Raw genomic sequence first — 20,374 nt, forward strand, 5'->3', positions numbered from 1 at the left:
CACAAGAGCTATTTCTCAACATCAGATGTGGTATGCTAGCCCATTTTTCAATTGTTCAGCAGTTCTTTCTAACTCTTTATATTGAGATCTGCAAAGTGTCCGAAGTGCTCAATTTCAGTCAACTCAAAAGGTCCTACTAAACCTCAGTTTTCACACTACTGGTCCCTCATTTATATTTTTGCATTTTGCGCATTTCCAACCTCTCGAAAGATACAAGAGAGCGACTGCCTTTTTAAAGGCAACACACAGTTTTTTAGTCCACATTCACCACTAGCAGCGTCCTTGAGGAGCACAGACTGCTTGACTAGAACATGGCAACAGCAAGTATCACCCTACACAGGAATGCCCGCTCATCTCAATATTTAGTAGGACTAAGAAAAATCCATTTTCTCCCACCTACTTGGGATGTGCAAGTCTGCTTTGAAGAAGGATCATCTCGGTGTATTCCTCCCAGTGTATAACTCAACTGCCAGCTTTGTTTTAGTCTGCACATGAATCCAACATATGTGTACATATTAGTACCCACTCATGACAAAAATAAAGGTTATTTCTCAGCAATAGGTTATGCACAACCAGCAAAACCACAGGCACAAAGGCAGCATTCTGGTTCTGGGTGCACAAACTGTCTCCCCAGCAGAGAGGACTAACGTTGGCTAGGTTAAGCTGTGTTACTGTTCTTGCAAAGCCTAGACACACAGATATTTTTAGAAAAATCCATATACTGCACTGCAGTGCACTGCACAGCCTCAGTTCTGTTAATAGACTGCAATTCAATGCCTAGCAATGCACCAGAAGGGAGACAGAAAAATTTCTGACTGGACATATATTCCACTCATCTGTAACTAGACAAACATTACTGCATGCTGTGCTGATGTTTGTAGAGTACCACTGTAATTACTTTAACCAGGGAAGATTTTACTCTGTACCACCCAAATGCTCATGAAGTGAGTCTGCCGTTCTGCCAGGAGTCCCTGCACACGGCAGGGTGTCTCATGTTGTGAGCATCTGCAGATTATCAGAGATTACCTACCGTCACTGCAAACCTGCTAAATACTACCCCTACTGCTGTTTAAAAATTATGTCTTTTCTCACGTGAAAAGGCTAAATACACAACACAAGGTTATAATAATCTTTACAGCAATCCATCCTCCTTCTGCAATGCACAACTAAATATGTGAAGTTAAATGCCTGTTTTAGGTGCCACCAATTTGCAAACCACATCACACAGCACTGGGGATGATGCAGCCTCAAAATATCCTGCTTAGCTTCTTTCAAACCTATTCCTAAATACCTTGTCTGTAGAGTTAGGAACAAGTCAGCATGTCCTTCTTTTAGTTCACAGGATCACACAGTAATAGCTTCGGTGTCTGCACTAGTATTTTGATGACCTCTAATAGCCCAGATTTTCACAGACTGCATTGTATTATTCTTACTAGGAACTTTTAACTAAGTGAAAATTCCTGGTTTGTATCAGGAATACCCAGCATGTAGACAATTCTCTATTGTAGTGCCAGTGAAAATGCTGCTCTCTTCTCTTGTCCTGTCCCACTGGGGATTTGGAGGAGCAGGCAGCTGAATGTATCTCAGCTGGTCTGAACCTTTGGTACACTTAATGGAAAGAGGCACTGGGTCTGAAGGCTGTGCAAAGACAAGGGTGAGATGTTTGCACCCTTGTCATCACTTTTCTTGGTACTTTTCTAACCTATGCTGTTCATTAACAGCCCTTAAGACACCCTAGCAAACAACACTAAAATGCAACAATGATCCAGGTGCAAGCCATCCCACTCCACAAGCCCTATGTCAGTCAACAGACTTCAGGTATGTTTAAGATTAAAAGAAAGCTCACTCAGCCTTCTAGATAAACTTTACATTACAACAGCAGAAAATGTTCTTCATGATTACTAGAATCTCCCTAAATACACATGAACCATGTACTGTATCCCTTCATTAACACTAACTTATTTAAATCCAAGGACCGCCATTTATTATTTTGACTATGCCACCACATATAAGCCTGATACTCTGTCAATGAAGGTGCACTAAATATATCAGATTAGAAATAATTTAACATTTCAAAATGTTGACAAACCTACCTGAAGAATTTTGTTAACTTTTATAACAGGAGCTTCATCATTTACTGCGGTAACAGTTACAAATACAGTTTGGGGCAAGCTTTGTTTCCACAATTCCGTGTTATTCACTATCACAGTAAAATTGTCCATCAGTTCCTCACTATCATCATGAACATAGTAGATTAATTCTTGTTCCACCTGAAAAATATAACAACCTGAAAAATTAAAGAGGCTAAAAGAAAGTGAATGCTGCATTAAAAAATAACAAAAATATTCATGTCTAGTCACGCCCCTCTGTGTTTATTGTCTCAACTTTTTATGACTTCTAAGACTTTATTTATGCTCATATCTGATCTGTACCTCTATCTTTGTTCTGTCCACCACAGCAAATTTTACAGCTCATCTGTTCATTCCTCTAGCCAGAGTATCGTAACTTGCTAGGTTTGGCATTCCCCCTTCCCCGTGAAAAGAAAATGGAAAATCCAATCCCACTATATTTACCACAAGGTTTTCTGGAATCTATAAACTGAACATACTATTGGTGACTTATGATACAATTTTGATTCTTAGAGCTAAAAGACAGAAAATTAGCCTATTATGCATATACTGGTTGTCTGCGAGCAAAGATATGACCTAAAAAAAATTTTTTTTCCATTTTCCTCCTTGTTCAACCTACACACTATTTCCTCTGGTCTTTTCAAAATATACCCACAGGCTGTCGGTCTTAGGTTTCCAGAGTTGCAATAACTCTGCCTGAGTATGAGTGGTCCATCAGTCTACTGTGATTATAGCACACTAGTCTGTGTGACCAGTGGCACACGAGGAAGTGATGTGGTTCACCACCACAACAATGCACCCTCTCTCCCCACCCCAAATGACCAGATAGCAACTGCAGAAAGACCTTCAGTACAAGCCCAGGATAAAGCTCAAACTCATGCATCTCATCACCTCCCACGAAATTGTCCCACTGCAGGCAAAAATTAGCTTTTAGCAATGCTAAGAATTAATTGTGACTACAGCAGAGTAGATCTAAATGCATTACCTGTTTTCTGGTAAACGTGGTTAACTTTATTCCAGGAACACGAGAGTTTTCAACATACCCATGTTTTGGCTGCTCAATTAAAATAAATTCACAGCTGAGTCCTGCAAAATGTCTACTAGAAATTTTTAGATAGTCTTCCACCAAGGCTTTCGAGCCCCCTTCAATTACTGTGAAGTTCTGTACTTCCAGGGGAATCATTCTGGGGATGATGTCTACAGACATCTCTATTCCAGTCACTGTTCGGATACCATTGGTCACATCCAGAGAAAAATGGTCATCCAGTTGGTCAGAAACTGTCTGCACATACTGAACTTTGCCCTCGTCAACATCTTGCTGTGTGAAGCTTAAAACTGGCCCTTGGTCAGCACCGAGGTGACTTTTTTCAGAGGAAAATTTCCGAATGTATCCATGTACTGGAAGCTGTCTTAGGGTGAACACAATCTCAGATGGAGAACTGTTTTCATGAATGACCTTTAAAAATATACCCCAAAATTATTTAAACAGAAATGGAAGAAATTTTTTAGTTCTCTTCTGAATTTTTCACTTTTAACCCTTGGATTATCTGACTAATTAATTGGCATTCCTTGTTTGGGTTATATGGTATATCTGCAAATTCCTAATACACTTGAGTAATACTTCAAGTAGACTTAGAATCATAGAATTGTCAAATAACGTGGCATGGGAGTGGTTTGTAGGCACAAATTTGTAAATTTTGAAAAGGAACACACTGCAGAATTAACTAATAGCCTAAGCATTACAGACCCCTGCCTGAAATGAGGATTTTGGCAGCACAGCCACGTGTTGCCAGAGCCCCCACGCGGTGGTTACTGAAACGCTGCACACAAACAATGGGGAGGAATGTAGCAACCAAAAAGCAACAACCTCAGGTTTGTGACTTGATGTTTTTAAATTTTTGGATGCCATTCTCAGACAGTGTTAGCTAGCCCCAAACTGAATGAAACTAAACCCTTTCTTCCTTGGCATTTCCCACCAGTTCAGCTAAGAATGATACATGAGCATTAAGTACAAACAATTGTCATAACTGTAACAAATACCAAAGTGCAGCATTTCCAACTTTCTCAAGCACCAATATGTAACAGAGTCAAAGATTATGGGCAGTCTTTTTCTTTAACATAACCCGTTTCCCTTTTAGAAATGGAAGCTTGGTAGTGTTAGTCTGTCAGAATTAAGCATCCAGAATGCAGTCATGTTAGTGAAAACCAAAAGGAGTTAAAGACGACAGAGAGACTAAAGACATTGCAATGGCTGGGAAAGCAGTGAAGAAAATCTGCTACAAGGTTGGAGAAATGGACAACATTGTTAACTTACTTGCAGTTTTCCTTTACTGATTTTAACTGGTTTTCCTTCTTCAACTAAGAGACTGTTTTTGTTCACAACCCTTGGTGGCCACTGATGACTTTCCAAATATATGCGAACATGCACTCCAGCATCCAGATGGACATCTCTAGCACGGACCGTAACATTAAATGTGTCAATAAGGTTATTGCTGTCATCGTGCCTGTAGATCACATACCCCTTTATCAGATCAAGTTGAGTAAAGGAATCCATCAATAGATTATTTACATATATTCTTCCATATTTTGGGAAAGAGAATATCTCATAGGTAATCTCATGATCATTTCTGATGTCTTGGTTTGTAATAGCACTTAGGTTAGCTGTTGTAACCGTTTCCTCTTTTCCTTTTTGAACCAACAAGCCTGTGTTATTTGCCAACCTAATATAAGGATCGGTGGCGCTAACTTCTAGAAGCAAAGAGGTATAGTGCTTGCCATCTGTCACAAAGAGCACAAAACGCCCAAAATCTGCACCACGGTGTATAAACAGGACTTGCTTTTGTTCCAGGTCCGCTTGTTTGAACTGGTAGAGTCTGTGCAAAGTATCATTTCTTAGCACTAAGTCCCCGTTGGAAATGCCACGTCTAGTATATAGCAACTGTCCATCATCAAAATCAGAATCAGGATCGTGATAGCAAAGATCTGCCAAAGTTAATAATCGCTGCCCATTTCTCACGACATTAAATATCTTATCAATTACACGTACTGGTTTCTCATCATTCTTCAGTTGGACAGAAATGTTGAATCTCATTTCTACTGACAAAGGCTCTACTTCTGGATCAAAGTTTGCCCCCTTCCCTGACTCTCCACTGGAAGCTCTGACAAGAAATTCATCAAATGCTGTCTCAGAATCATCATGCACATACATAAGGCGCTTATCGGTTATATCTTTGTTGGTGAAAGTGGTGAGATTGTCATTACTCTCAAATGAGCCTGAAAAATTAATGAGTTTTAATTTCCCATGCTTAGGAAACTGTATAACTTTATATTGGAAAGTTGTATTATCCGGTGTTTGCACAAACAATTTTGTGCTTGTTATTAACTCTCCTTCACCTTCAGTAACACTTAGGCCATTGTTAGTCAAAATAATGTTTCTGAAATCTGATTTGATGTAGACTTCAAAGTCATATAAATTTGATTCCAGGTACTTGGTAGAAATGAGAAATCTAAATGAATCACAGTTGTCTTCATGGTATCTGCTGAATAATTCATATGCCACTTTTTTATCAGTAATATCCTTCTGGCTAAAGATAGAATCTTTTTTCAAAGGCTGGTCATTAAGCAGTATTTGTCCATTCTTTGGTAGGGACAGCAATTTAAAATGAAGCTCATCTTCAGGTATTTCTAGATCCACAATTACAGCAAAAAGATTATCTGAATTCAAGTACTTCTTTTTTGATTTTTCAATTTCAAGAGGAGCATGTTTCAATAAACTGTACCTTAACCATTTCACTTTGATTGGAAACATGTGCTCTTCACTGATTCTGTTTCCTATGCTAACTTTGAATTTAAATTGGTCAGTCACATTTTGCTGCTGAATTTCTTTAAAAGTGCTACAGTATCTCACACGGCTGCGCTGAACAGAGCGTTGAGAAAAAGAGTTGACTCGCTTCCATACCCCCTTTGAATGCTGCCTTTGGACTTCTCCAAACTGGGGTGGCTTTGTGATATCGTATCGTATCTCCAGCTCCTGGAGGTTGGCATTTGTTTCAACTGCCAGATGCGTAGGTGTGATGAGAGCTGTAACACCTTGGATTAGTTTTATTCCTGAGCAGTTGACAACTCTGTAATCCAAAGGAACTGCCATGACACGTAACACAACAGTGTTGCTCACCTTCTCACCATCACTTGCCCTCAGAACAATCCTTGAGTTTTTGACACCTGTGTGGACAAAGAAAACAGTGCCTTTTCTTAAGTCCTCGTTAGAAAAAGTAGTAATAGCTTTTCCAGGATGCTCTGAATTTTCCAAAAATCCTGCATCTGCATTCAGATTTCCAAGCACTGAAAGACTGAGATCCACAGGACCTGTATCCTTATCTAGGACTTTTATCAGATCACTAGTCAAACGTTTCTTTGAGTTCTCTAAGAGAAGAAGCAAGTTTCCCTCAGGAAGTGTAATCTCAGGCGCATCATTTACTGGCGTGACAGTAATGCTAAACACATGCTGCTCATTTCCTTGCAAATATGGAGGCACAATCTTCTCACTGCTCGTAGAAATGGAGAAATTAAAATAATCATAAGTGTCCTCAGAGCCATCATGGACATAAAGAATCTTCCCTTGCCACATATCCTGCATAGAAAATGTATTTACCTCCTGCACTGGTTCGACATCTAGTTTCAACTCTCCATGAGAGGGTGGTTCCTTTATTTCAAAAAGAATTTGCGACGGATGAATCCCTAATTTCTCAAAGTCCAAGTTGACTTTAATATGTTTGGATTCAAGTGAAGCTTGTCCACCCTCTAGCACAATCAAATTACTTAGAGCTAAAAGGTGGCTTTTGTCTTCCTTGCCCAGAGAGACAGAGCTTTCAGGGGAAATGGCAAAAGTTGGGGCTGCTTTCACAGTAGGGTTCTTTACAGCCATCTCTAAAGAAAGACTTGTATTAAAAGCACTCTCTGTTTCACATCCAGCTGAAATGTCCTTTGTTACCAGAACATTCTTCAGTGAGTTCTTTTCTGTATTCACTTTCAGATCTCTCAAGCAACCTTTGAAAGACCCTCCTCTGGCATATTTCCCAGACACTGAAGTTAGCTCTAACTTAATCACTTCTGATCGTGTGCTGTCATCTACACCACCTACAAACAGAGACCCCTTCAGAAGTGGCAGCTTGCTGTGGGGAGGCAATGATTTTTTCACAGTTTCTTCATCCAATGTCAGCTGCAAATAGTCTGCAGTAAACTTCAGTTCGATGTAGTGCCAATGACTATCATTGACAGACCTACGAGAGGAAAGCTGGGTTCTACTTTTATGTTTTCCAACATAGGCTTTAATTAATCCATCTTCCATTTCCATTGCAATGAAATCTCCTGCTTGCCCAGGATGGTAAAGCAGCAAGCCACGTGCAGCTGAGGTTTGTAATGTATACTTCAAGATCCCCTCATCATCAACATTCCATGATGGGAAAGAAACATAGGATCTGGAACTGAAGAAACTAATGGGTTCATCTTCACCTGCAAAGAATTCATCACTGCATCCCACCGAAACTTCATAGATATTTTTGAAGCCAGGAGAAGGTCTCAGAGGCATCAGAATGTCTAGCTGATTGAATGACACATCATCAATACATCCTCGGAAATTGGGCAGTGCTCCAACAAGGTAGGGAACATCAAGTTTACCAGTACCACCCACGTAGAATCCATAATCAATATTTAATTCATAGAGAATTCCAGGCATTTTTGCACCAGTTATATCACGTTTATCAATTACCAATGTGACATTATCATGTTCATGATGTAGTTCAACCAGGTGCCAAGCTAAATCATTCAGCTGAGATCTTTGCTGAGAATGCAGTATTCGCTCCCCCACGCCAAAGTTAATTCTCAACTGCAAGAGACAGAATTTTAACTATCAAAATCCAAAGTGGTATTTTTCACAATCATATGTTAATATAGCATTAATAGATTAATTTTAATAGATTTTTGTCTTAAGTATGAAATTTACAAAATATAATTGACAAAATAAAATCCCGCTAAAATTTTGTGTAGGTTCACTTGCCATCACAAATATGACTTGAATAATTGCAGTAGAGGGAACGGACTCCTCTGCAGTTCTGCTAGGACCAACAACTCCTAAAAACCCAAGTAACAATGATCTTTCAAGAACTTACCTTGCAGAAAAACTACTTGGATCAAAACATTTTCTATGATGTTAACATCATCAAATCTGAAATTTTGCCTTTACTGAACCTCATGCTTTGAACACAATAATCTTGATTTTAAGCTCTAGAGATCTCAAAGGCTTTTAGAGGCCAATTTTAATAACTATCATTGTAAGAAATAAACACCATATTTTGAAATTATAAATTACATTATGTGATTTTTTCCATTTTTTTTTTAAATGTAAACTTTGAGAATTTTTATAGACAACAACTTGAAGAAAACCACTAAACAATACAGGCTACGCATATCTTTTTAGCTATAGCTATAATCCATACCTGTAAATTTCCTGAGCGTAGCTCCATTAAACAATAATCCTTCTTCCCAGCTGCAAGAAAAAGCAGTCCATGTGGCTTGCTTGTTCGAAACCGCAACTGTAAGGATGTCTGAGAGGATGCTTCTGTCGTGTTCAACTCCACAAAGCTATCACCATAAAATGATACTGAAAGAAAGAAACCCAGGAGATTTAGTCACAAAAAAATCTCTTTTTCTTATCTACAGCTATATTAAAAAACTTGTATCAAGTCTCTATATACTTATTTATATATGAATGAAAATACATCTCAGATACCAAATTCACCGGTCCAAGAAACTGAGTAATAGACCAATGGCCATACCAGTATGGACAAGGAGTGAATATAGCCCAGTATTCTACCTCCAACAGTGACAACAGGGAATAGTAAGAACACTGCAATCATATTTAATACTTTCTTTCAAATACTCTTACAATTATTTTTTTGTTTCAGGTCAGTCTATTTAGTAACTGCCAAAGGATTTCTCTCTGAAGTACTCCTCTAATTTCTCTTTGGAAATGTCTTAATCTACAACTTGTTTTTACATCTCCATCAGCGAGATCCTCTTTTATCTCTGATGAGAAGACCCACAGGTCTCCAGCCATCTGCATAATTCTTTCTATGTTCTCATTCCTCTCTCTTCCAGGCTGAAGTGTCCTCTTATTTCATTTATGCAGCCTCCAACCACCCCTGCTGCCCTCTTGCGCAGTTACTCAGTTCTGTACAGGCCTCCTGCAATCCTTCACTCTCTTCTCCCCTCTTTACTGCCTTGAAGAACAGTAACACCAGTAAACTTTCTCATTTGTCTGCACACTACATTTACCATCTCTGTTACTACTACACTGAACAGCACAGATCCCAAGACCAAATCCTGAAAAACTCTGCTGGTAACTTCCATCCCACACAACAACAACAACAACAAAATAAATCATTTACCCCTCCTCCTATCTTTTAATCCATTACTTAATATAGAAAGCCCTGCATTCCTAACCAATGGCTGCTCAAAAGCCTTTGATGTCAAACTTTACCAAAGTTTTTTGGAAATCTAAATCTTAGACACTTTCCTGCCCCTATCAAAAAAACTCCCAAGAGATTTGTAAAGCAGAACTTATCTTTAAAGAAACCCTACTGACTCTTCCCAAGTTGAGTCTACTTACTTCTGTGACTTTTATTCTTTCCTACAATATCTATGAATTTGAATGGTACAGATGTCAAGCTTACAGTCCTCTGGGCATTCTTGTTTTAAACACCGGCATAAAATTTGCCACTCTCCAGGCTTCAGGTACCCAGGGAGTTTAGAGCACGAGATCAGATAGTACTCTTAGCAAGCAAGCAATTTTTTAGGTCAACCCCTCTCTCTTCTCCCCCCCCCCCCCCCCCCCCCCCCCCCCAGCAAAGGAATTTCAGTTTGGGAATCTTCCCAATTAGCAGTAAACACCATTTCGTTTAGCTTCTCTGCAGTAGCCATGCCCTTTCTGAGTGCTTCTTTTATACTGATAACTTAATCAACTGGCTGCACAGACCCTCTGCAGGGTTTTTGTTCTTGATGTATTTAAGAAGGATTTAGTAAAAGCTTTGATTCCTTCAGCTAGCTGATCCTTGACCTTTTTTTTTTTTCAGGCCTGTCTATTTTCACTTTACGTCTGCCAGGGCTTACAATTCTTTTAGCTGTGTTTGGACAGAACTCTTTAAGGACGTCACCAGTTACATATTTTGCAGCTTTTAGCTTCATTCTGAGACAACTTTCTCATTTTAACACAGTTCTTTTTAAAATTAAGCACAACTTAAGAGGCCTTTTGAGGTTTAATTGTTACTGCCTCTACATTAGCTGTCCCTCTGCTGAATCTAACACTCTGATGACTCTTATAAAGTGTGGCTTTAACTCAAACTCTGAACTGGGTTCTGCACATTACAGAGTACAAATCAAAGGTCTCATTAACCAGCTGTTTCACAAAACAATCACTAATAGTTTCTAAAAATTTGCTGTAGCACACATAAAAATTCTAGGTGGCTTTCCCCAGAATAAGATTTCAGCAAGCCCCACAGCCACAAGCTATGTAATAGTGTGCTACGTTAATTACCCAGAGAAACACAGGAAAGATTTTTAGATTACAGAAGTACATGTATTTCTTGCAACAGAAGAGTCACCACTGTGCACAGAAAAACTGGTTGCATGTTGAATAAAAAAGAATTCTTCCCCAACAGTTTACCTCTAGCATAAAAGAAGCTTTCATCAAATAGTTCTAATATACCGTATCGATCTTCCATAAAATCTATACAGTAAGAGAACCAAAGCATTTTGTTATATACAGAAATGTTATTGTTAATAAAGAAGGGTCTCCCTTTCAAAGCAAGTATTGGAATAACAGAACTAGAGATAAACCCCCAATACAATTGAGGACTAAATTTTACTAATAAACCACGAAACAGGTTAAATGTTTATGATTTTTATATTATGGCATATTCATATTATGGCAGCAGCTAGGACTGCCACTGTTCTATCTACCATACAGATGGACTATAGGAAATTGTTCCTATGCTATAGTGCTTTGGACCCAATAACACAGGTGAGGGAGAGGAATCCCCTGACCTCCATCTCAGCGAATGAGGCACTGAGATACTGTCATCCTGAGGATCACAGGAGGCATAACCTAGCTGTCTGAAATAACCTGTCTTAATCAAAAGATTGCTCCATTTCCTTCGGCCATTGTAGAAACATCAAAATCACAGAACGGTTAGGGTTGGAAGGGACCCCTGGAGATCATCTAGTCCAATCCCCCTGCCAGAGCAGGGTCACCTACATACAGCACGTTGCACAGGATGGCGTCCAGGCAGGTTTTGAATGTCTCCAGAGTGGGAGACTCCACAACCTCTCTGGGCAGCCTGTGCCAGTGCTCTGCCACGCTCAAAGTAAAGTTCCTCCTCATGTTAAGATGGAACTTCCTATATTCAAGTTTGTGCCTGTTACCTCTTGTGTAACATCAATATAATGTTATGGGTAGAAGAAGGTTCCACCTTGAGATCTCCACATCCTGCTGAGATTCCAAGAAGCAGTTACCTTTGTTTTGCTTCATTACATCCTAGTACTCCTAAGGAACTTGCAAGTAAGAGATTTCATTATAATTTTATCAGTGAAGTTCCTCAGAAATTAACAAACGAAATCCAAAGCTTTCACAGATGTTAATGTCCTGAAAGTTTCACTATGATCACTGTAACACAGCCTCCAATTTCATTGGTGAGTTTCTGACTCAAAACTGATGACTGACGATGGAACTTGAAAATAACTTTTAAAGACATCAAATTCTCATTAGACTCAATTATCTGGGCGAAAAAACATTGGATTTGGGGGGAAGCAATTGAGCAGAAAGATAAACTTATCCATGGATTACTAAGTGCAATTTAGAATAACTAGAAACGAAGTTGCAGAGTCAATATTTTGCAGTGCACCACCGGGAAACAGTTTGGTGTTTATACTAAATATGAATTTACTGGAAAAGAAAAAAGAAATGTAAGTTAAAGCTTTTGCCTTCCATAAAACACTTCAGAGTCAAAATCCATCATTGAAGGTGGGGCAGGAAAATCAACATCAGTCTAGGCACTGATCCAGCACTAAATGAGATCTTCAGCCAAGACCACCTACAGTGCATTGGCATGATTTCTGCTTCAGTACCCACCAAATTAAGAAACATGTTATTATAGTTTAGGAATCAAGTTCCACTAGTGCAGACACTTATAGAATGATTTCTAGCTGGAACCATGTTATGAGTAACCTCAAAGTGAATCTGGTGCCACAGCTTTTGAAAAGGGGACATTTTGTCCTGGACGATCTGATGTCAATCATACCATATAGAAAGTAAGTGGAGTTCAACCAACAACACCAGCTTTAAAGCTCCCTTGGTACTGGAACAGGTGAACTCAGTATATCATATAGGGAACGATTCCTTTGGAATGCCTTGGGCACACAATCTATTCTGTAACAGCTTTATGCCTCATAGGGAAAAGACAGGTGGAAGCAGCTGAGAATGAGAGCCAGATCTATGTCAGCTATGACAGCCCTTCATGACAAAGATATACAAAGGCTCAAAAAAATAGAGGCTTAATCACTTGGGATGTCAATTTAAAAATCTGTTCAACCTGAGTTACTGGCTAATTTGTGGTCCTCATCTCTCTTCCTCCTCCCTTAGAGCCAACCCTCAACTAGAAATACCACACTGGGGCTACAAATCCCTCCTAATATTTTCATCATAACAGATAACATTTATATGGGAAGAGTAAGTTTTGAGAATTTTGTTTGAAGTAATTTTACTGAAGATTCCTGACCAGCTCTGTCCACAGCATTTTTCTTAGAAATAACCACGAGAAACCAGGCCAGGCACAGTAAAAGCTTTCATAATCACAGAGCAAACAGTTCTTCACTCATCATCTAGTGGTGGCATTAGGCTGGCATTTTATCTTTTTGTTCAGCCTTCATTCTCTAGTGTTAAAAATATCATCAAATTCAAAGAACAGCTACATCTTGAATATTTTTTCTCCTGGTTTCTGTGCTCAAAGCACAAAGCAATAAAAGCCTTGTCTCTTCTCCATTGCCAAAACTAACAACCCCAGAAACATATCTACAAGAAACCAAACTCAGACTCACTACTAAGTTATCACAAGCTATGCACGTCCATACACCAACAAAATCAAGACGAAGGAGCTAACTGAAAGAATGGATTTTTTTCTTTTTTCCATCATTTCTCATTTCAGACTAACTTACATATCTTCTTAGCAACATAAAGGGATCATAAGGAAGAACGGTGACCTTGGTATCACAATTCCACACTCTTAATTGGAAGTAATTTAATACAGATTTCATGTCTGCTGAACTCCTTTTGGTCTCCACTATGGACAAGAAACAGCCAAAGCTCCACACATCTCAGCCCTTTCCTTCTTTGGATCCCGCTTACACCTTCTTCCCAAAGGGAGTCACAAGGAAAGGCTTTCCCCACTGGACCTGAACCAGTAACCCAGAGACTTTTATACTCATGTAATCCATAAGGTTTTGCATTTATGCCAAACGAAACAGAGAAGAGGGGCATTTTACCACATCCCTTCCCTACCCCTAATGTCCACCCTTTTATATAAAAAAATTGAAATACATAATTTGATCTTCAAGCAGAAAAGAAAAATTACCAAGTTTCCATGTAAGAGTATTTGGACAATGTTTTTTGTCTTCAAAATGTTCAGGACATATCAGTGTCAGAGCCCTTTAAAGATAATGCTTTGGCCAGAAGCCTAATGTGTAATGAAAAACAGTATAGGTAACGCTTAAAAGCACAGACATCCTGAATCCTTCTGATGTAGACAAAAACATTTGTCTACTTTTTTTACATAATATATTGAGCTTCTGTTTTCAACATTAGAATAAATGTCATAATTAGGCCTCAGAACTACTGCTGCTCAGACAAATTGTTCCCATGTAGCCTGCTAATTTGAAAACAACTATATAGGACTTGTTTTACAAGGGAAGTCATGCAATCTATTACACTACCAAGTCATTAAAGATAAAAGTAGAGGATTAAGTCTAATATCACCCATGTCTTTTCAGTCAGGATCCTCTCCAAACTCCAGAACTGCCATGCGAGGAGGTGTTGCTTGCTTGTTTGCTGTCTGCAGGAAAGCTAAGAGTCACTTCTATGCCACAGTAACTCCTCATCTGAGACCACAGTCCTTGCAGTGGCCTCACTAATAATCTGTATCAGTAAGCTCTACAGGCTGGCTGTATAAAAAGGAATTAAAAGAAGAAAGGGGGGGGGAATTGCATTCACTGGTTTTGAACCTGCTACCTTATCATCTACTGTTGTCATGTGCTACACTGGTATCCAGGAGCCCCAAACACAGAGAAGGTCCTTACCTGCTTGATGTTTCATGCACATCCCTCCCAAGATACTGTACAATGTCCCTTCAAGAAAATAAAGTTACTTATCTTTCTATGTGAAAAACGTAAAGTCAAAATAAAGGCTAATTCATCTGTCCTAACAGCACACTCAGACGAAGTGCAACAAGCGCATACAACATCAGTTGTGACTGGTGAGGCACTGGCTGCATCACCTCTAGTACATCTAGAGGCAAGACCTGGTTTAGTTATTTGAATGAATAAGCTTCCCATTGCCCAGCTGAGATCTGCACCTTAAAGATTTGTCCCCTGCAGCTCATTCACAAAAGTGTAACAGGAACAGAAATCAACTGGCACAGATAGCTCAGATAAATAATAATCTTCCAGATGATAGTGTGCATTTCTATCTGTCTGTTGAAAAATTCAGGAATGCTTTTGACTCTCTACTATTTTGGATGTTCGAGTAGGAGCTCTGGCTAAGAGTGCAGTCTGTTCCTCCCTTGGTTGGTGAAAAAGTTGGGACCTCTGCTTTTGTAGAGCAGACCTTCAGGGCTGTAGGGAAATCAAAGTGGTTTAACTTTGTCCCCCCTTTCCACCTTTCTCCCTCCATTCTCAAAACAGAGCAGTTGGTTTTTGTACTGACACATTTATTTTGTACTACCAGGTCTTTTAGCGTGCTCCAGTGAGAGGTGGAGGGGTTATGCAATCTAGAAATGAAGGCACGTTTCCACACAGTAAAAATACTTTCAGGCTATATAGAAGTACAACTTGAGAAGTACAGCTTGAAGCCTCATGAAGTGCCCTCATGCACTAGATGCTTTGCAAACGAGAGACACCTTAAGTCCCAAATAGCTTCTGCTGTACCTAGAAATAAAACACGCAGATCCCAACAGATGAAGATGCAGGTCCAAACTTTGGTTCCCTAAACCACAGGAAAAACAGCACACAACTTCCAACGTAAGTATGATAGGAAGACTCTCTGTTGGGATAGGATTTGAGTGATGGAAACAAGTGTTCAAAGCCTATTAATACCAAATATAAATAAGCTGTTGTGATATTAATAACTTTTAAAAGCCTTGTTTACCCTGATTGTACAGCACATGTGGAGACAGATTAAAAAGGGAGAGAGCATTAGTGAAAGAGTACCAAATTCCAGGTACCCGATGTAATAAGCTTTTAACAGCCCTCCACCAGAAAACACGGCAGAATTGGGGATTAAAGAATACACTTGCAATTATTGCATAGGCTCACATTCTGCACTATAAACACGCTTAGAGCTGTCCCACAGAACCAAACTATTTCTCTAGCCCCTTCTAGCTAACAGAGCTTTGCACCCAGGTCCAAGACTTCACCTACTGCACCACCAGAAGGGCTGTCAGTCCTCTCCAAAGTGAATTCCTTAGTGTGCTCTACAAATACCGACCCTACTCCTACAAAAGTTTGTAGCTTTAGCATGTTTCAGTTTTGTGCTGAAGAACTTAGCTGGAACCATGTATCAGAACAACTGAGCCAAAGCAATTCTTTCACATGCTGCAAGTATCTGTTCCAAAATATTGTGATTTGTACGTGTATTTCCTTCTTTCACCCTGAAACTGCCAGTAATATGTTTGAATCCACTGTGACACAGAAGAATCCAAACTTCAGAGTATTTAAAAACATGTTGGAGAAATAGACATCGAGTTCTAGTACTCACATAGAATTACTTTAAAAGTGATTAATTGATACTAAAGCTTCGGAAAGAAACTTCTCCCAAGGGTATGAAAAAGATGCTATGAAGACAGGATAAAAAGAAGAATTCATTACGTGAACCTGATCTAACTGAGAAAATAATTCTTTCAGGCAAAATACCTTACATGGCTAACATTTTCTTGGAACTTTGGAAAGGTCTCCATATACTTTTATCACATCAGTGATAAAAATCACTATTTTTTAAAATGTAATGTAAATAGTAAAAGAAATTGCCGTATGTTTCCTGGAGTTGTCAGGAGCTGCACATTCTAGAAATAAAGATGATCAGTTCTGGTGATTCAAAACTCAAGTAAACGAGAAGTTAGAGAAATCAAATTTGACAGCAATTACTTTCTTAAAGTAGTTCTGTATTTGATTTTTTTCTTCTGAACAGCAGTGAAGAATCAGATTGGTAGCTGATTTTTGTCAAGTTTCTAATTGCAATCTGACCTCATGTTAGAAAACCTTACAGTTTGTGTGACCGCCCATTAAAACTAGATTGTATGGGCTTTAAAGTACTAACTAGAACTCCATGAGCATGATGAAGTGAAGACTGCCCTTACACAGGTGTAACCTGATGCTGATGATAGTCCTGTCTTTTACAATTAATCTCAACGCCTCTTGCTTTTGCAGGGAGAGGAAAAAGTGAACCTCCTTTCAGTCTGATTCAGCAGCAATTACTAATAATCACCTGGAGAAAAAAAAACTTCAGAAAATATATCCTCATAAAATAAAAATGCCTCATGGCTTCTTCATTTTCTCTTACAGGTAGATAGAACCATATTTTGAATGTTTACTTTTTTTAACTCAGTACTTGCTGCATCACAGATACCATCAAATTCAGCTGGTGAGACTGAAAAGCACTTACCAGTACCACAGAATACCTCAGGTAATATTGTTTACTTACAAATCTTATGCTCTCCAAAACACACTGCTGATACTTCACAGAACAGGAGTTTGGTTAATGAAGCTTTGCTACAAGGACAAAGAGCAGAAATAATGCAGCACAATGACATAAAGAAAACAAAGAACCAAAATAGGACCCTTCAGAACAACAAAAACAAATACTACTTTCATCTTTGTCTCCTTATCTAAGCTGGCAGCAGCTGACATCAACAGCACATGAGGGGCACAGGAAAAATGGAAGTGGAAAAAAAAGCTGCCAGATACACTGGGGAATGCCCTTTAAGGCTAATGTAACCATTATTCAAAAATGAATTTGAGGGTGGATTCACATTTTCTTACTGTAGGATTTACAGTGAGATTTTGTGGGTAAAACTATGAGAGTCTGTAAGCCTGTTACGCTCACCTAAAATGTACACAGTGAGGAACATCTTTGTGTTGCGTCTACAAATGCTTTACACACCAGACCAGATGATATTTAGAGGTCCCTTCCAACCCCAAACATTTATGATTCTATGATTTCCAGATAAAAGACAGTGCTGTAGTTAAAGTGCTGAATGTCAAATGAACAGAGCTGATGTTAATTTCTGGTTCTATCACAAAAACACGCTGAAGAGTTGGGAAAACTGCTGAACACCTCATGTCAGTTCACTGCCTGCAGGACGCTCTTGGTACTTTTTCCTTCCAGTTTTTGACTGGTTTTCCATTTCACTCTAAGATTTTTGGGAGCAGGAACTCTCTATCCCTAGGTACAGCTATAGATATAGCTGCAGCTGGAGTAAGAGGGGAGAGCTGAAATTTAACAAGCTTACCTGGTAGTGATGCCAGTCCACATGGCCTGGCAGAGCTCAGCTTGAACGCAGCTCAGCCGGCACATCCTGCACTGCTGCACCTAGGTTAGCACAAGCAGCAAGGCTGCGTTGCTGATGGCACTACTCTGCAGTTTGGAAAGGTACCCTCTGTCTCTGGGTTTGCCTTGCACTGCCTGCAACACCGGGTATGAAGGATGCTATTGCAACAGCAAGGCATAACGTGGTCTGTCAGCTTCATGTTTTCAAAGCAGTACTGGTTGGCCTGGCATTACTGTCAGCAAAATCAATGACAAAACCCTTTGTCATGACATTTAACACAACGCTACTGTTACTAGAGAAATTCCAGTGGCAATCAGATCCCCCTGACATAATTGATAGCTCCAAGACATCCCTATGAGCAATAAAATAATCCCCCCTTCCCCCACATGCAGGCTTTTTGTTCAAAAAACAGGTGAGAACACCACTTAAGAGTTCCACACATTGACATTCTCTCATGGAAAAGACAAGAGAGGTGTATTTCACTTGTAGTATCTGAAATTAATCCTGTAAGAAAAACTAACAATTCAGTCTTCGTTAATCTCTGAAGAACTGAAAACTAGTTTTTAAATTAAATACAATTAAATATTAGTTCATTTCTAACTAGTCTTCTCATCTAGTGAAAACAGCCACCATGCAATCACAGAAACCAACAAGACACTCGACATTTCTAAAGGAGGGGAGTTAGGGCAATTGGTTCATGTTACATGGGACTGCAAAGGGTATGGAAAAGCACACTTTCTGCAACTGCCTTCTGGTCCATTATTTTAAAAAGGTATTTAAATAATAAACTTGATTACCGGTCTTTGATGGTCTAATTATAATTTACTCGAAGATAAATCACAAGAGAAAGAAAAAGATGTTTCCAGCTGAAGTTTTTGGCTGTCCCAAGACCTGCACCTTAACGTGCACCACCACCAGTGAGAGCTGCAGGCCCCTGGCGTGCCTGAAAAGCCAGACATCAGACAGCTGACTCTAGATGCCAGAAAAACAAGATACCCGCTGTCGCCGGCTGATACTTAACGTCGGGACCACTAGTTCACACACATGCCAAGGCAGGGGAAGGAATCACAGGGAATATTCTTGCACGTGCCTCAGTGCTTTCCTCATGACGCATTACAGTTATGATTGTAAAAATAAATAAATAAATAAAGGGGGGGGGGGGTGTCATCCACGTTGCTTGGGTTGGTTTTTTTGTTTGTTTTTATTAGAAAGCCTAGCTACGTCTAGCCCCAGCATCTCCCCCGCAGCAGGGGAAGGCTCAACCCCGCGCTGACAGGCTCTTGGCCTTCCCTTTCACGGAAGGGGGCAGCGGCTCCCCCGCAGACATGCCCGCCGTCCCGGCCACCTGCGAGGCGGTGCCCGCAGAGCCAGCCGAGCGCGGCAAAGCCCCAGCACCCCCAGCAGCCCGCAGCCACCCAGCCCCGCCGCCGGGCCTCACCCGCCGCGGCTGCCGGCCCGGGGAACGGGGCCCGCGGCGCTCCCCGCCACGCCGCCCTCCACCGAGCCGGGGCAGCGGGGAACCCCTTTGCGGGGCGGCCGGCGGAAAGCCCTCTTCAGCGCTCAGGCGAGCCACACCGCAGCCCGGCAGCGGGAGCCCCGAGCCCGACCCGAGGGCGGCTCTCCCCACCACACCGCGGGGCTGCCGGTCAGTCAGCGGCCGGGCCGCCCCCTTCCCCCGCCCCGGAGCAGGTGCCTTCCGGCCGCCAGGCCCGCAGGCCAGCGGCGCCTCCCGCCATGGCGGCGCCCCGCGGGCAGCCCTACCTGCGAGAGCCGGCCGGCTGGCGGCCAGCAGCAGCGCCAGCAGCAGCAGAGCGGCGGGCACGCTGGCCCCCTGCCCGCCCGCCATGCCGCTGCCGCGGCGGGGCCGGAGCCACGGCCCGAGCGGGCACCAACCACCGGCGGCGGCGGGGCCCTGGGGAAGCGGCAGGAGCGCGTCACCGCCCCTGCCCCGCTTGGCGGCTCCCGCGGGGGCTCCGTCCCGCCGGTCCCCGCCCGCTGCCCCGGGACGGCCTCCGCCCTCCTCACACAGGCAGCTGCTCCCGCGTCCCGCCTCCCGCTGCAGGAGCGGCGGCCTGGGCCGGCAGCGGGGCAGCGCGCCTCCCCGCATCCCCGGGCCGCCCCTGAGGGGAGCGGCGGCCGCCCTGCCCTCCCCGCCGGCCGCTCTGCCCGGTGGAGGGTCCCTCGGGGCAGCACTAGGCCTCCCGCGCTAGGGCCACCTCAGCCCTCAGTGGCGCCGTGGGGACGAACCGCGCTGCTCGGGGAGGGGGGGGGGGGGGAAGGGGTTGTTTTAAAATGTTTTAAAGAGCACGCTTGAACCACTCGTGCCTGAGCCGCGTACCATGCCTAACTCAAATATGCAGACATGCCTTCGGTTACGTC

General features: G+C 41.5%; 1 protein-coding gene across 1 annotated transcript in view; it reads right to left on the bottom strand.

Annotated features, from left to right (window-relative positions):
• The window catches only part of LOC309683270 (chondroitin sulfate proteoglycan 4-like), a gene marked incomplete at its 5' end in the record, with an annotated part of 38,158 nt that extends 18,317 nt beyond the window's left edge, over positions 1-19,841 (bottom strand). The window contains 5 exons of the mRNA XM_082497503.1: positions 2,094-2,270; positions 3,115-3,585; positions 4,444-8,013; positions 8,624-8,787; positions 19,757-19,841. Coding sequence (XP_082353629.1) covers positions 2,094-2,270; positions 3,115-3,585; positions 4,444-8,013; positions 8,624-8,787; positions 19,757-19,841 — 4,467 coding nt within the window. The remainder of the gene's footprint in view (positions 1-2,093; positions 2,271-3,114; positions 3,586-4,443; positions 8,014-8,623; positions 8,788-19,756) is intronic.
• Positions 19,842-20,374: the final 533 nt, after the last annotated feature.

This window comes from Vanellus vanellus (genome assembly GCF_965231255.1).
Source record: "Vanellus vanellus genome assembly, chromosome: Z".
In the NCBI taxonomy this organism is placed as follows: domain Eukaryota; kingdom Metazoa; phylum Chordata; class Aves; order Charadriiformes; family Charadriidae; genus Vanellus; species Vanellus vanellus.